Source organism: Sus scrofa, chromosome 2 (genome assembly GCF_000003025.6).
Source record: "Sus scrofa isolate TJ Tabasco breed Duroc chromosome 2, Sscrofa11.1, whole genome shotgun sequence".
NCBI lineage: Eukaryota > Metazoa > Chordata > Mammalia > Artiodactyla > Suidae > Sus > Sus scrofa.
The window spans coordinates 139,883,693-139,899,132 of NC_010444.4; the positions used below are offsets into that span (position 1 = coordinate 139,883,693).

General features: G+C 38.1%; 2 protein-coding genes across 4 annotated transcripts in view; one reads left to right on the top strand and one right to left on the bottom strand.

Moving 5' to 3' along the window:
- The window catches only part of KLHL3 (kelch like family member 3), a 257,212-nt gene extending 250,825 nt beyond the window's left edge, over nucleotides 1–6,387 (bottom strand). For both annotated transcript variants that reach the window (XM_021084794.1, XM_013995148.2), the window contains exon 1: nucleotides 6,256–6,387. The gene's annotated coding sequence lies outside the window, so the exon portion shown is untranslated. The remainder of the gene's footprint in view (nucleotides 1–6,255) is intronic.
- The window catches only part of LOC106509573 (palladin-like), a 33,864-nt gene extending 23,283 nt beyond the window's left edge, over nucleotides 1–10,581 (top strand). For both annotated transcript variants that reach the window (XM_021084800.1, XM_021084801.1), the window contains 7 exons: nucleotides 3,457–3,530; nucleotides 3,928–4,045; nucleotides 4,732–4,797; nucleotides 6,332–6,473; nucleotides 8,757–8,780; nucleotides 9,822–9,941; nucleotides 10,038–10,581. In XM_021084800.1, coding sequence (XP_020940459.1) covers nucleotides 3,523–3,530; nucleotides 3,928–4,045; nucleotides 4,732–4,797; nucleotides 6,332–6,473; nucleotides 8,757–8,780; nucleotides 9,822–9,941; nucleotides 10,038–10,285 — 726 coding nt within the window. In that variant the 5' untranslated portion in view covers nucleotides 3,457–3,522 and the 3' untranslated portion in view covers nucleotides 10,286–10,581. The remainder of the gene's footprint in view (nucleotides 1–3,456; nucleotides 3,531–3,927; nucleotides 4,046–4,731; nucleotides 4,798–6,331; nucleotides 6,474–8,756; nucleotides 8,781–9,821; nucleotides 9,942–10,037) is intronic.

A 15,440-nucleotide genomic window follows, 5' to 3' on the forward strand; every position in this document is an offset into this window, starting at 1 on the left:
TTGCCCCTCCCCTTTTCCCTCTCCTCACTGGTCACCACTAGTTTGTCCTATGAGTCTGCTTCTTTTTTGTTATATCCACTAGTTTTCTGGAGTTTTTAGATTCCATATATGTGTTATCACACAGTATTTATCTTCCTCTGACTTTTTTCACTTAGCATAATACCCTCCAAGTCCATCTATGTTGTTGCAGATGGCAAAATTCCATTCCTTTTCATGGCTGAGTAGTATTTCACTGAATATACACATCTTTATTTAAAAATTATTATTATAGCTTATCTATAACATTCCTTCAATTTCTGCTATACAGCAAAGTAACCCAGTCACACACACATATATATACATAAATTCTTTTTTTCATACTATCTTCCATCATGTTCTAACCTAAGAGATTGGACAAAGTTCCCTATGCTGTATAGTAGGTCCCCATTGCATATCCATTCTAAATGTAATAGTTTGTATCTACCAACCCCAATCTCTCCATCTGTCCCACTCCCGCCCCTCCCTCTTGGCAACACAAGTCTGCTCTCCATGTCCATGATCTGTTTCTGTTCTGTAGATAGGATCATTTGTGCCATATTTTAGATTCCACATATAGGTGATATCATATGGTATTTGTCTTTCTCTTTCTGATTTACTTATTATAAGAATCTCTAGTTGCATTCATGTTGCTGAAAATGGCATTATTTTGTCCTCTTTATGGCTGAGTAGTATTCCATTGTATATAGGTACCATACCTTTGCAATCCATTCATCTGTAGATGACATTTGGATTGTTTCCACATCTGCGCTATTGTGAACAGTGAGCACATGCATCTTTTTGAATGAACGTTTTGGCCAGATGTATGCCCAGGTGGGACTGCTGGATCATATGGTAGTTCTATATTGAGTTTTACAAAGGCCTTGATACTGTTTTCCTTAGTGGTTGTACCAATTTACATTCCCACCAACAGTACAAGAGGGTTCCCTTTTCTCCACACCCTCTCCAGCATTTATTATTTGTAGACTTATTAATGATGGCCATTCTGACCAGTGTGAGGTGGTACCTCACTGTAGTTTTAATTTGCATTCTCTAATAATTAGTGATATTGAGTATTTTTCATGTGCCTGCTGGCCATCCTTAAGTCTTCTTTGGAGAAATGTCTATTTAGGTTTTCTGCCCATTTTTCAGCTGGGTTGGTTTTTTTTTTTTTTTTTTTTTTTTTTGCTACTGAGTTGTATGAGTTGTCTGTATATTTTAGATATTAGACCCTTGTCAGCTGCATCATTTGCACCTATTTTCTCCCATTCTGTAGGTTGTCTTTTAGTTTTTTTAATGGTTTCCTTTGCTGTGCAAAAGCTTCTGAGTTTTAATTAGGTCTCACTGATTTATTTTTGTCTTTATCATCATTATTCTAGGAGATGGATCAAACAAGATGTTGCTATGATTTATGTCAAAGAGCATTCTGCCCAAGTTTTTCTCTAGGAGTTTCAACTGGCCTTACATATAGGTCTTTAATCCATTTGAGTTTATTTTTATGTCTGGTGTTAGAGAATGTTCTAATTTCATCCTTTTACATGTACGTGTCCAGTTTTCCAAGCACCCTTTATTGAAGAGACTGTTTCCCCCACTGTATGTTCTTGCCTCATTTGTCACAGATCAGTTGACCCATAGGTGCCTGGGTTTATTTCTGGGCTTTCTATCCTGTTTCATCAATTTGTTATTTCTATTTTTTGTGCCTGTACCATACTGTTTTAATGACTGCAGCTTTGTAGTATAGTCTGAAGTCGGGGAGTTCATTCCTTCACTCCTGTTTTTTCTTTTCAATATTGCTTTGGCTATTTGGGGTCTTCTGTGTTTCCACACAAATTTTAAAATATTTTTTCTAGTTCTGTGAAGAATGTCCTTGATAATTTAATAGGGATTGCATTCAATCTGTAGATTGCCTTGGGTAGTATAGTCATTTTGACAATATTGATTCTTCCAATCCAAGAGTATGGTATATCTTTCCATCTGTTTGTGTCATCTTTGATTTTTCATCAGTGTCTTCTAGTTTTCAGAGTACAGGTCTTTTGTCTCCTTATGTAGGTTTATTCTTAGGTGTTTTATTCTTTTTGATGTGATTATACCATATCTCCTTTATTCATTCATCTGCTAATGGACACTTAGGTTGCTTCCATATCTTTGAAACTATAAATAATGCTGCTATGAACACTGGGGCACATATATCTTTTTGAATTAGTAGGAGATTTTTTTTTCCTTTCTTTCCTTTTTTTTTTTTTTTTTTTTTTTTGTCTTTTTAGGGCCACTCTTCGGTATATGGAAGTCCCCATGCTAGGGGTCGAAATGGAGCTATAGCTACCGACCTGCTCCATAGCCACAGCAACACAGGATCCAAGCTGTGTCTGTGACCTACACCATAGCTCATGGCAATGCCAGATCCTTAACCCACTTACTGAGAAAAGCCAGGGATCGAACCCACATCCACAGGGATACTAGCTGGGTTCACTACTGCTTAGCCACAATGGGAACTCCCATTTTTTCTATATATACATTCAGCAGTAGAATTCCTGGGTCACATGTTAGTTCTATTTTTGGTTTTTTGAGAAATCTCTATATTGTTTTCCCTAGTGGCTCCACTAATTTACATTCCCACCAACAGGGTATGAGGGTTCCCTTTTCTCCACAGCCTCACCAAAATTTGTTATTTGTGTTCTTTTTTGATGACAGCCATTCTGACAGGCGTGAGGCAATATCTTATTGTGGGTTTTCTTGTTTGTTTGTTTTTGTCTTTTCGGGGCTGCACCTGTGGAATATGGAAGTTCCCAGGCTAGAGGTCGAATCAGGGGTCAAATTAGAGCTATAGCTGCCAGCCTATGCAACAGCCACAACAATGCTGGATCTAAGCCATGTCTGTGACCCACACCACAGCTCATGGAAATCCCAGATCCTTAACCCACTGAGTTAGGCCAGGGATCAAACTTGCATCCTCATAGATACTAGCTAGCCATATTTGTTCCTGCTGAGCCACAATGGGAACTCCAGGGGGTTTATTTTCTGATGTTGAGTTGTATGAGCTGTTTATGTATTTTGGATATTAACCCTTATCGGTCATATCATTTCCAAGTATTTTCTGCCATTCAGGAGGTTGTCTTTTCATTTTGTTGATGGTTTCCTTTGCTGTGAAAAAGCTTTTAAGTTTAATTATGTTCAGCAGAATTCTTATTCTGACCCAAATTCACAGACACTAATATATGTCCTCTGAAATGTTTTTGGGAAATGACTTAGTATTTTTTCTAGATGCAAGTGTCACAGCTCTACAACACTGAGATTATTAAAGTAGTTCCATCCTTAGTCAAGAATGCAGATGCTCTGGACTGTCCTATAATTAATTTGCTGGTATAAATACAATTATTTTCACTAAATTTCATTAAAGCCCCATGAAATTTAAACAGAATTTCTTTTTTTACTTTCTTGTAGGTAGGTACCCAAGGAAGTAAGAAAACATTTCTCTCTCTGGGATTATGCTTGGAATATGTGACAGAAATGTCAGAGTAAGTACAAAATGTGAATGTGCACTTGTCACATATGACTATAGAAGGAGTTCTACTTTAAAAAAATACACCAATCAATCATCAGTTTCCCAGACAAACTGTGAAGTGATTATGTGCTTTATAAGTTATTTCTTCTGCACAATTTAAGTGTTTAATAATAACCCAATGACTATGGGACTCAGACAAAGGAAATTTAAAGCAAAACTATTACAAGTCACATTCCACTAATAATTGCTCAGAAAGAAAAAGCACTTAAATTATCATGCAAATCAAGAGAAATAAGAATTAAAGGTAAAAAATGTCATACATTCAATTGTATACAGTGAGGCATTTCTATCGAAGCCACCTCTAATCTTTCTTTAACTGAATAGTCTTTGGTTTTTTGTTTCCTCCACAGAATAAAGAAGAAAACCACTAGAGTTTCTCTAAACATCAGTTCCCCAGTTAATGAAACCTCTAGTATCAGATCAAGTTACTCTACCTTAGTTCAACCATTGCTTATTGACCCCCACAGGGTAAGTTCAATTTTAAAAGATTTCTGAAGGGTTCCACTAATGGGGACACAGTCCCAGAGAGGAAGGAATCAATGCAACTTTCTTGAAAAGTATACACAGGGAGAGCCTCCAGCTACATGATCTCAGAAAGAACAAGAAAGAAATCTGTGGGTCTCAGAAATAACTCCATGGAAGTTCTGTGGGTTGGCCATTTGTCTGGGTGCCAAACCAAAAGGGACAATTGGTATCTAGGAGCTCAGTTCCATAATAGAATATTCTAACTATCCAAGGAATGAATTCCCTTTTAGTTAAAAAAGGGGGGATGCTTTTTCAAAAAACCTAAAGATACAATAAGAACAACCATATGAAGGAAGGAAAAACCTAATCAGTAAAACTTAGAAGTTTTTTAAACCTTTAATACAGAGTCTCTAAATAATCACCAATACTTATTTCTCAAATGTAATCACCCAGTGTTGTATTTCACTATCTCAGCTGATAGAACACTGGAGGAGAGAGAAAAAAGTGTGGCACTGGAGCAGACATCCACAAGGACATTTAAATTAGGAGCATCATCCTTTTCATAAAGGAAACTTAGGGTGTGGTTGGTAACAGTTGAAAATGATCCAGTTAGTCCTTGGCCACCAAGCATCTAGGTTTCAAGGGCTTGACAATATGGATAACAGTGTCTCCTCTATTTCTTAAACCAGATGCAGAGCCCTTGCAGCAGCAGCCTGTCGGGGTCCACTTGTGCTGTAGCCCCTGTGTTTACCAAGGTAACCTACCCACACTGCATGATGGAGTTTGGATTTTATAGATAAACTGTAGGGATTATCAAAGAGGTAAGAAGAAGGAAAGAAGAAACTAGAAAGGACATCAGAGATTATAATTATTATATATGAGAAAACTGTGTCCGAGAAAGCATGAAATTGTTGTTCAATGTCACAAAGCAACTCAGGTTTATCCTATGCTCTTCAGACTTTTGCTCTGTGGCAATTCTCCAGCTCTGGAAGGCAATGCTTAGACTATCCTCTCCAAACAGACTATGCTCTGCCTAACCTCAAGATTCACCAGATTCTTTCAACTGGCCATAAAATATCCTTCTGAAGAAGTCAATGAGCAAAGCCGTGTCTATTTCCTGCTTGGGTCACAGTCAGAGATTAGGACTAAGAAGCCTCCTCTATCACCCACTGGAAGCGGCAGGATTCAATCAGCTAGGTTAAACCAAGCTAAGGGTGATATCTTCTCTAGGCTTTCTGTTCCCCAGTTTCCAAACCTGAGAACTGGAACCACTGCCACTGCTGGCCCGAGGTATAAGAAGCACGACAGGGAGAAAGAGGAAACAACGTCAGTAAGAGTCAGGGGCACTACTATCAATTCAGGAAGCTCACTTTCAGCAGATGCTATCAGACACATGTGTCTATCATTTCCACAAGTCTCCTCTCCTGCTGCATTCCTTCCCTATATTTCCTGCAGTATCAGGCTCAAGGGCTGGGCCGGTGGTCATTATGTCAACCTCAGCACCACCTCTCTGGTCTGAGGGCAAAGTTATAATCTGAAATGTAATTCTAGATTCTAGAGCACTCTGTCACTAGGAACAGGAGAGGAGGAAGATTAGGATTTAAGGGGTAAATGTACCAGAAATGCTGCTCATTCTTATGCGCATTATGAGACTATACTAGCTATCATTAACAAATACTTTTTATATATCGATATAACTCTCCATTCTTTAAAGAAAGTTTGCAAGTTATTTCTCTGAAATGAGCCTCAAAATTACAAATAAGGCAAGTTTTTTGCTAGTCCTACTTCATAGATAAAGAACATAGTTCCACAAAGGTTAAGAGTCTTCCAAATTCCTATGATGAGCTACTGGCAGAGTTGTGATTTTGGCCAAATTCCTCTAAGTCATGATCCTTAACAAATTACAACACTGCCTGCCCATGCAGCTAGACCAATAATAAAGATTAAATATATGATTTCATAGGTACTCAATAAAATAATACAACAAAGTAAACATTTTTTAGCTAATTAGTCTTCTGTTTTGAAAAAAAATGGCTCTTGAAGAAGTGACTAACAACTTTCTCATCAAACACAACTCCATGAAACTGATACAGACAACTTACACTTGACTGTAAACCACACTACAAAGCACAAAAGATGCCCAGCAAGCTCCTTATTTTGATTATGGTACAGGCAGTTGTCAAAAACTATGATGAAAAAGCATGCACACTTACCGCAATTGGCATCCCAAACCACTGTATACGGTGAAACAATTTCTTCCATTCTGTGACTTATGTGTTTGTTCTTTAGCATCTTCAAGACATCTCTACAACCAGAGGTCAGTTTGTCGTGTTTGAATGCCGAGTCCAGGCCACAGCCACAGTTCAAGTTCACTGGTACAGAGAGAAAGAGCAGATAGCAGACTCAGATGACTTCCGAATTCTGAGGAAAAGTACAGTGATAAACTTTCCAATTTACTTTTCATTGTGATTGACCTTGAAATCTAATTCATGTTTTAACATTTAATAGCTGAGTTGCTACACGGTGAGAAATTTCTACTGTTAAACAATTATTTCACAATCCAAATGATTCCTCAACATAAACAACTGAAAAAGAAAAAATTGCTGTTTTGCTCTGATGAAATAACAGCTTTAATAGCTGTGAAAAAAAAAACTAGTATATTTTCATAGATTAATCTTAATTATCTTTCTAATGAGCTCTTTGAATACAAATAAGAAAAATACAAGAATAAATATATTTTTTAAAGAGTAAAACAGGAGTTCCCATCGTGGCTGAGCAGAACGAATTTGACTGGCATCCATTAGGACGCAGGTTCGATCCCTGGCCTGATTCAGTGGGTTAAGGATTCGGCGTTGCTGTGGCTGTGGTGTAGGCCAGTGGCTACAGCTCCAATTCGACCCCTAGCCTGGGAACCTCCATATGCCAAGGGTTCAGCCCTAAAAAAATATAGAGTAAAACAAATGACAACTGATGCATAACCTCCTAAAATGCTGTGAAAGTTTTCTGCCAAATAATTAATTTAGGTGAGGGTAACAAGTATAATGATCTACTTCATGTTAAACACTGAGTTTGTAAACAATTTCTCATTTAATCCCACATCGATATTTTGAGGTCTGTGTTATCATCCCCATTTTATTAGCAAGAAAACTGAAATTAGAAATGCTAAACATCGCCAAAGGTCCCAAAGCTAGTAAATGCTACAGACAAGGTTCAAGCTCAAGATACTTGTTGTACTAAGTGAAGAAAATATATTCACTTAAATATTAATTCAAAATTGAACACCTGCACATCACATTTAGGAAGAAACATCTCTATTATACAAAACGGTATTTCTTTTAAAAATAACATTGGCATTCCCATTGTGGCATAGTGGGTTAAGAATCCAACAGCAGTGGCTCAGGTTGCTGCGGAGGCATGGGTTCAATCTTCAGCCCAGCACAGTGGGTTAAAGGATCGCACTGACACATCTGCAGTTCAGATTCAATCCCTGGCCCGGAACTTCCATATGCCGTGGTTGCAGCCATTAATAAATAAATAAATAAGTAAGTAAATAAAGTAAAATTTGCTGGAGTTCTCTTGTGGTCCAGCAGGTTAAGGATCCTGTGTTGTCACTACAGCAGCCTGAGTTGCTGCTATGGCACAGGTTCAATTACCAGCTCAGGAATTTCCACATGCCATAGGCACGAAGAAAAAAAAAAAAAAACTACACATATTTACTGCATTTTCTGAAACTAAAATACAAACTTATCATAATAAATCTAGGAAAAATATTATAACATATAGAAGAAATTTTAAATTACATTCTCTCTACACAGAGAAAACTATTATTTATCTTTTGTGTAATTTTCTACAGTAGTACTACAGTATTTTTATAATGTGTAATAGTCAACTTTATGTTTTTGTTTTGTTTTGTTTTTGTTTTTGTTTTTTTGTCTTTTTGCCTTTTCTTGGGCCGCTCCCGTGGCATATGGAGGTTCCCAGGCTAGGGGTCTAATTGGAGCTTTAGCTGCCGGCCTACGCCAGAGCCACAGCAACGCAGGATCCGAGCCGCGTCTGCAACCTTCACCACAGTCCACGGCAACGCCGGATCGTTAACCCACTGAGCAAGGGCAGGGACCAAACCCGCAACCTCATGGTTCCTAGTCGGATTCGTTAACCACTGCGCCACGACGGGAACTCCTCAACTTTATTTTAATCAGAGAGAGTAAAAAGATTTTTTTTTATTTTTATTTTTATTTTTTAGAAAGTTTTTGTTTTTTGTTTTTTGTTTTTTTTCTTCCACTGTACAGCAAGGGGATCAAGTTATCCTTACATGTATACATTAAGTAAAAAGATTTTCTTGGAAGAAAAAGGCCACCTCAGGGTTAGTGTTGGAGCAACAGTTCACATTCACAGAAGAGATATATCTGATCTTATATCACCTTAGAGATGACGAGCCAGGGCCCAGAGAAGTAAACTAATTTTCGCAAAATCACAGAGCAATCTAACAGTAGAACAGGATTAAATACATTTTTTCTAGTGCCCTGCCAAGTGTTCATTCCAGTATGCACCTTTTCCCTTTTCTGAGTTTCTACAGAATTTATAGTCTGTGACTCAAGATTTTAGCCAATGTTGCATTTGCTTCAAATTATTTCTCATATACACATGCCCCCTTCTCCCAACTAAATTGTCATAATTTAAATTCTCCTCTCTACTCTCTTCTTTTATCTTTCAGAAGCTTGTTTATCATCCATTCCTGGTAAGCACAATTTTTCAACATCTTGATAATAAATAATTAAATCAATTTAGCATCAGAAGACTTGCATTCAGGAGGAGTTTTCAGGCTATGCTATGACAACTCTTGAATTGACACAACAGAGAAAGCAAGATAACTAGGATTTATCCATGAATTTGTTCGTTTACTCAGTCAATCAACATGTATCTACTAGATACAGGCTATGGCCAAATTCTGTTCTTGTACTGAGAAGTCCCTGCCCTCATAAAGCATGCATTCTTCCTATCTTCCATTTGGCATATTGTTTACGCCTCATGAGCAACACACAAAGGCAGTAAGGTATCCTGACATTAAACATCCAAACTGTTAACTGTTCAAGATGTAGCTGTGATGCCCATTAAGCAGAAACCATCGGTGCACTAATATTAGATCTAACTACCACGGTGATGATATTTTTTAGTTCAGTTCAGAAAATTTTTCTATAGGATCTTTGTGCTAAGCACTAAAGCTACAGAAATCTAGAAGTCAAGAGATAAAGCGTAATTCCTGCTTTCAAGAAACTCAGTTGTAGTAAAGAAAACAGATGTGTTGGAGTTCCTGTTGTGGCTCAGTGGTAACAAATCTGACTAGTATCCATGAGGATGTGGGTTTGATCCCTGGGCACGCACTGTGGGTTAAGGACCCGGCATTGCTATGAGATGTGCGGCAGGTCACAGACTCGGCTCAGATCTGGCTTTTGCTGTGGCTATGGCCAGCAGTTGCAGTTCTGATTTGACCACTTGCCTGGGAAATTCCATGTGCTTCACGTTCGGTCCAAAGAAAAGAAAAGAAAAGAGATGTGTCTAAGAAGTAGGTGATAGGAACCATGCTGGGATTATTTTAGCTGTATTTTTATGATTTATCTTCATGAGCCCACTCAAAAGACGAAAATCTAATCAGATGGGATTTTTTAAATCTCAAGAATACTCCATTAATTTCCAGTCCCTCCCCTCCCTGATACACTGTTTGTTTGTTCATTGTGGGCATCCAAATACTCTGACGAAGCTGAATTTCTACCCTTTCCAGAGGAGGTGTGCACCTTGATTATCACAGAAGCATTTCCTGAAGATTCTGGGCAATTCAAATGTATTGCAGAAAATGAGGCTGGGACTGCAGTCTCCACAGCACGACTCTTTGTTTCCCCAGGTAATCATTCCTCTGAATCACCCTGCTCAAACTGATCTCTGAGCCAAGAGGAAAATTTTGTTTCTATGTCAACTGGTGACTAATTATATTTTTCAGAAGGAAGAGATCTGGAGAAATCAGAGCGTTCTCCAAAGTCACCCATGAGGAAATTTTCTCCAAAACTGGCCTCCTTTCCCTGGAGCAGTGACAGCTACATAAAGGAAAAAAATTCAGACAACACCCCAATAAACCTTATGCCAACTATTCCTGAAACAGGCAGTCACACCGAACATGAGGTCCAGGTTCCAAAGAAGGATTTCTGTACCACCAATGAAAATTCCTCTGAACTACAACCACAATGGTAAGGGCAGACAGACCTAACATTCACTCATTCAATATGTTCTGGGTTCTATATACAGAACAAAGCACATGGCTAAGCTCCTGTCCTCAGGGAGCCTGCATTCTGAGATGGTTCACTCTGTCATTTCTCCTTTACCCTCTATCATGCATTTCACTAGGGCAGAAACAGTAAGTGATGTTCTTATATCCACATTTAAGGGTTTGCTACAGAGACTTACTGAAAAAGATAATCCAGGGAGTTCCCATTCTGGCGCAGAAGAAACAAATCCAACTAGTATCCATGAGGAGGTGGGTTTGATCCCTGGCCTTGCTCAGTGAGTTAAGAATTTAGCGTTGCTGCAAGCTGCAATGCAGGTTGCACATGTGGCTTGGATCTGGAGTTGCTATGGCTGTGGTGTAGGCCAGAAGCTGCATCTCCGATTCTACCCCTAGCCCAGGAACTTCCATATGCCACAGCTGCAGCTGTTAAAAAAAAAACTAACATAAAATATTCTGTGATAGAGGTTTCTTCATTGACAGTCTTAGAATATAGGCACAACTGTCCTTGCATTTAGAGGACAAATGTATAAATGGAAAGATAACTCAGTAAGTGCATTTGCCAACCAGGCTATGTTTATTTTTTAATCATGCTATTAGCTGATTTTTTTTTATTTTATTGGAGTATAGCTAACTTACAATGTTGTATTAGTTTCAGGTGTACAGCAAAGTTAATGAGTCATACATATAAATATATCCATTCTTTTTTCCCATATAGGTTATTACAAACTATGGAGTAGATTTTTCTGTGCTATACAGTAGGTTCTTGTTAATCATCTATTTTATACAGCAGTGTGTACATGTTATTTCCACCCCCCCAATTCCTCCCTCCCCTCAACAGTTTCACCTCTGGTAACCATAAAATTGGTTTTGGTAAGTTTCTGTTTTATAAATAAGTTCTTCTGTACAATTTTTTTATTAGATTCCACGCGTGAGTGATATATCATATATCTATCTTTCTCTGACTTACTTCCCTCAGTGTGTTAACTTCTGGGTCTCTCCAGGCTGTGCTTAAAACAACACAATACACCACCATCTCCAGCCCCCAGCCCCCAAACATAAATCTCAAACCAAAATACTGATCTTTTTAAATCTAAAAATTGATACCTAGAAGTCATTAAAAATTTCTTCCTTTTAATAATAATCTAACATAATTCACTAAATATTTTACCAAAGTTACCTTTAGGTTAAATTTATTAGGTCAAATACCTTAATAAAACTGAATCAGCATTCTTGACTACTTACCTACTATAACTAAATGTAGACTGTTAATTACAAAATAAAAAGATAACGGAATCTCTCCTAAGAATAGATTTCTTGAGTACTATTTGGGTTGATTAAGTGAGAGAAATACATCATGATAGAAATGGACAGAATCAGAGGTCATCTGTGTGACATTCTCATTCTAAAATGACAAAAATTGTAGATGACTTGCTCATGTTGTTGAGCACTCGTTCCTCATTCATTCAAAACCTCGAGATTGGTACTTTTCCAAGGGTTTCTCGCAATGAGACCAGAGAGGGAGAGAGTTTGGACTTGCAGACTAACAGACCTAGAACAATGTGTATACAGGACATAGTAGGCATTCAGTAAATAGCAGCAATTATCCCACTGCATTGTTTTTATTGGGATCAGTGTATCTCTAATAACAACCTATGACTGTGATTTCTCAGTTGATCTCCCAAAATCCCTTTAGTTTATGACATCTCTAGCCGCCTGGGCAGTAGCTACCCCTATAAAGACTCCTCATGGGATCAAAGAGAATGGGTGTGTGGGAAAATAAATAAGACTGCAATTTATTAAACACATTCTATTTGTCTATCAGTTTCTGTGCTAGACTTGCCTTATGAAAACAGCCAATACTCATATCCGAAATTTTTCTCCATGAGTACCTGTGTTTATCAGTGATCCCTTAGGACTTAAAAAAACCTTGAATTTAAAATATAGTATCTTTCGGAGTTCCCGTCATGGCGCAGTGGTTAACAAATCTGACTAGGAACCATGAGGTTGCGGGTTCGATCCCTGGCCTCGCTCAGTGGGTTAAGGATCCAGCATTGCCATGAGCTGTGGTGTAGGTTGCAGACGCGGCTTGAATCCTGCGTTGCTGTGACTCTGGCATAGGCCGGCAGCTAAAGCTCTGATTAGACCACTAGCCTGGGAACCTCCATGTGCTGTGGGAGCAGCCCTAGAAAAGGCAAAAAGACAAAAATAAATAAATAAATAAAATATAATATCTTTCAGATGAGATTATCACCTTTTTCATTAATAAAATCATTTGTGGAGAAAATTATTGGGTAAAAGTTATTAAGTTCTGACTGAATATCTACCATGAGCTACATTCCAAGGCAAAATAAGTAAGTAATAAAGAGTACCTCCCTCAGAAAAAAAACTTAACCTAGTTGAGGGGATACATTATACCACATAACAGTCTACTGCATGATTTTGTTTCATCTGAGTCTCTCAGCAACCCTGATTTAAGTTAGTAAAACCGATACTGTCTTTGTTCTTCAGTTAATAGTTAAAGCTCAGAATTTAACTTTTCTAAGGATACACAGCACTTATGTAGAAGAGTGGGCACTCATATTCAGGTATCAAAATAGATAATATGAAGATTAATGTGTCTAGAAAGTTGTAGAACATTAACAAAATTAATGCTATCATTCTTACTGTTTGACTCCAAGTCCAGTGGGATGTCCATAATTATTTCCTGCTTGAGAAGAACATGATACAATCAAGTACTACAGTGGGATTCCCTTTTGCCATATGTCTATGCAGAACTTCAGTAATCATAGTGACTGATGAAATGAAACCTGAAATGGGAGTTCCCGTTGTGGCTCATTATTAATGAATCCAACTAGGAACCATGAGGTTGTGGGTTCAATCCCTGGCCTTGCGCCGGCATTGCTGTGAGCTATGGTGTAGGTCGCAGACGCGGCTTGGATCCCGCGTTGCTATGGCTGTGGCGTAGTCCGGCGGCTACAGCTCCGATTGGACCCCTAGTCTGGGAACCTCCATATGCCACAGGTGTGGCCCTAGAAAAGACAAAAAAAAAAAAGGAAAAAGAAACCTGGAATGAATGCAAAAATCTTCATTCTTTAGTCCTTTCACCCTCAATATGACATTTTCATTCTCCAGCTGACACAGCAGAAATTATCTTCATCATACACATGTGATCTCTGATTTCAAAAGCAGCTCAGAGCACCATATTTACAATCACATATAAACTTTACATTTTAAAAAACAATAAAGGCTGTATATGAAGAAGGAATGAATGAAAGTTAAACAGTCATCCTTCCACTGATGATGAGACCAGAAGGAATTCCCTGGATATACAGCAGGAAATGTCTCAGTAGTAAACATCTGAGATAGCAGGAAGTTAACAACATTTTGTAAGGCATTAAAATGATTTACCAAGGCCCTTACTGATAACATAAAGAAAGAAATAGAAAAAGTTGTCTTGGGGGGAAACTGGAATATGGGTCACCCATCTGACATCTTAATAATTCTTTCAGTTGTAGGGTGATTTGTCTCAAATAAGCAACTATGCCATCCAAATAGCCATATTTGTAAGGAAACAAAACACTACTCAAAAAAGCCATCCAAACATTTAAAAATAGAAAAACAGATTCATAGTATATTATTGAATACAGACCCTCAACTTCTGAGAATGGTATCACAAAAGATTTTACTTACCTTTCTTAAACCATCCCTTGAGCCCCTTTTTATAGTGAGAGCCTTAGCCTAGGTGTACCATGAAGCCATCACACCGTAATGGACGTTATATCTTACCAAGGACTAGGGAAAAGAAGAGGCAAAGCTTCACTATAAAGAGTAAGTGAAACTAAAATTCTCCCTCAACTATAGAACATTCAGAATCTTCCCTAGGCAAAACTGAGGACTTCAGTTTGTCTTGGGCATCTTGCCTACATGGCTGGTAGGGTATATCTCAATCAAACGCTGTTCTTGGAAAGAGCCAAGTATCAGCCATATATACCACATCTAAAGTACTCAGCATAGGGCCTTATGGTAAATGCTATATGGGTCAGTTATTCTTGTTAGTTTTATTGTCACTTGTATTTTCACTTTAAGTCTCTCTAATTTAGATTGAAAGGTTTTGTTCCTATTAATAGAATCTGAAATATCAGTGAGCAGATGTGGAGAAATATTTTGGGAGATTCCTGAAATAAGACTTTGTAGGCAAACACCTACTCATCAAGAATACTGCTTTTTCTACTAAGTAATGGTTGTGTGCCCAGGTGGCAGTTATCAAACTTTCTCTGAACACTAAAGGAAGGTACACCTACATGGTCAGCTGTGAAGAATTTTAAATGGCTCATAGGTGCTCAAATATATATTTGTTGAACGCTAAGGTACATAGTAATTCCCATCAAGACTGGAATACCCATGAGGAAGGGGAATAAACAGATACACTTCAAACAATAGGACCATACCAAAGCTGAGGCCACTAAATAGGGACAATTCCACTTGATTAGCCTGATCTTCATGCCACCTACCCCTATGCACCACCTCTTGTTGATTTGAAGGTTTTGTTCTCTGTAATTATTTACTTCCCTGCACAAAAACTGAAACCTAAATTCTAAGATAGTCTTCTTGGCAAAAAAAAGAAAGGAAACTGTGTAGTTCTTAGGAGTAAGGGAAATAAAAAGAATTAACAGTACAAAGCCTTAGCTATAAAGAGACTGCCTATTTGGTAGTTTCTTAAATGCTTCAGAACTCTTTTCGAACAAAAGTATAAGATCAAGGAGGCATATGACATACAGATTCAGAGAACTTGCTAAAGAAAACAAACTGCATTTTTTCCACTATCCCACCCTCCCAGTGACACGACATCATCATCCTGCTCTCCTGCCTTTGCCCAGATACACTCCCTCTCTTGAAATAAACTGCTCGAATCCCACTCCCATTTGTCAAGAGAAAAAAAAAGGCCTTCAGATGAACAACTACCCAATACCAATTAATTTGGAGTCCATCCATCACTGGTCTTATTTCTGGAGAGGTCTTAGTAGTTAGAACATAAGTCTTAGAATACTATCCCCCTTTTAGTCCTTTCTTCAACAGAGAAGATCAAAGCCTCCACCGCAAAAAAGAAAACAAGTTTTCTTT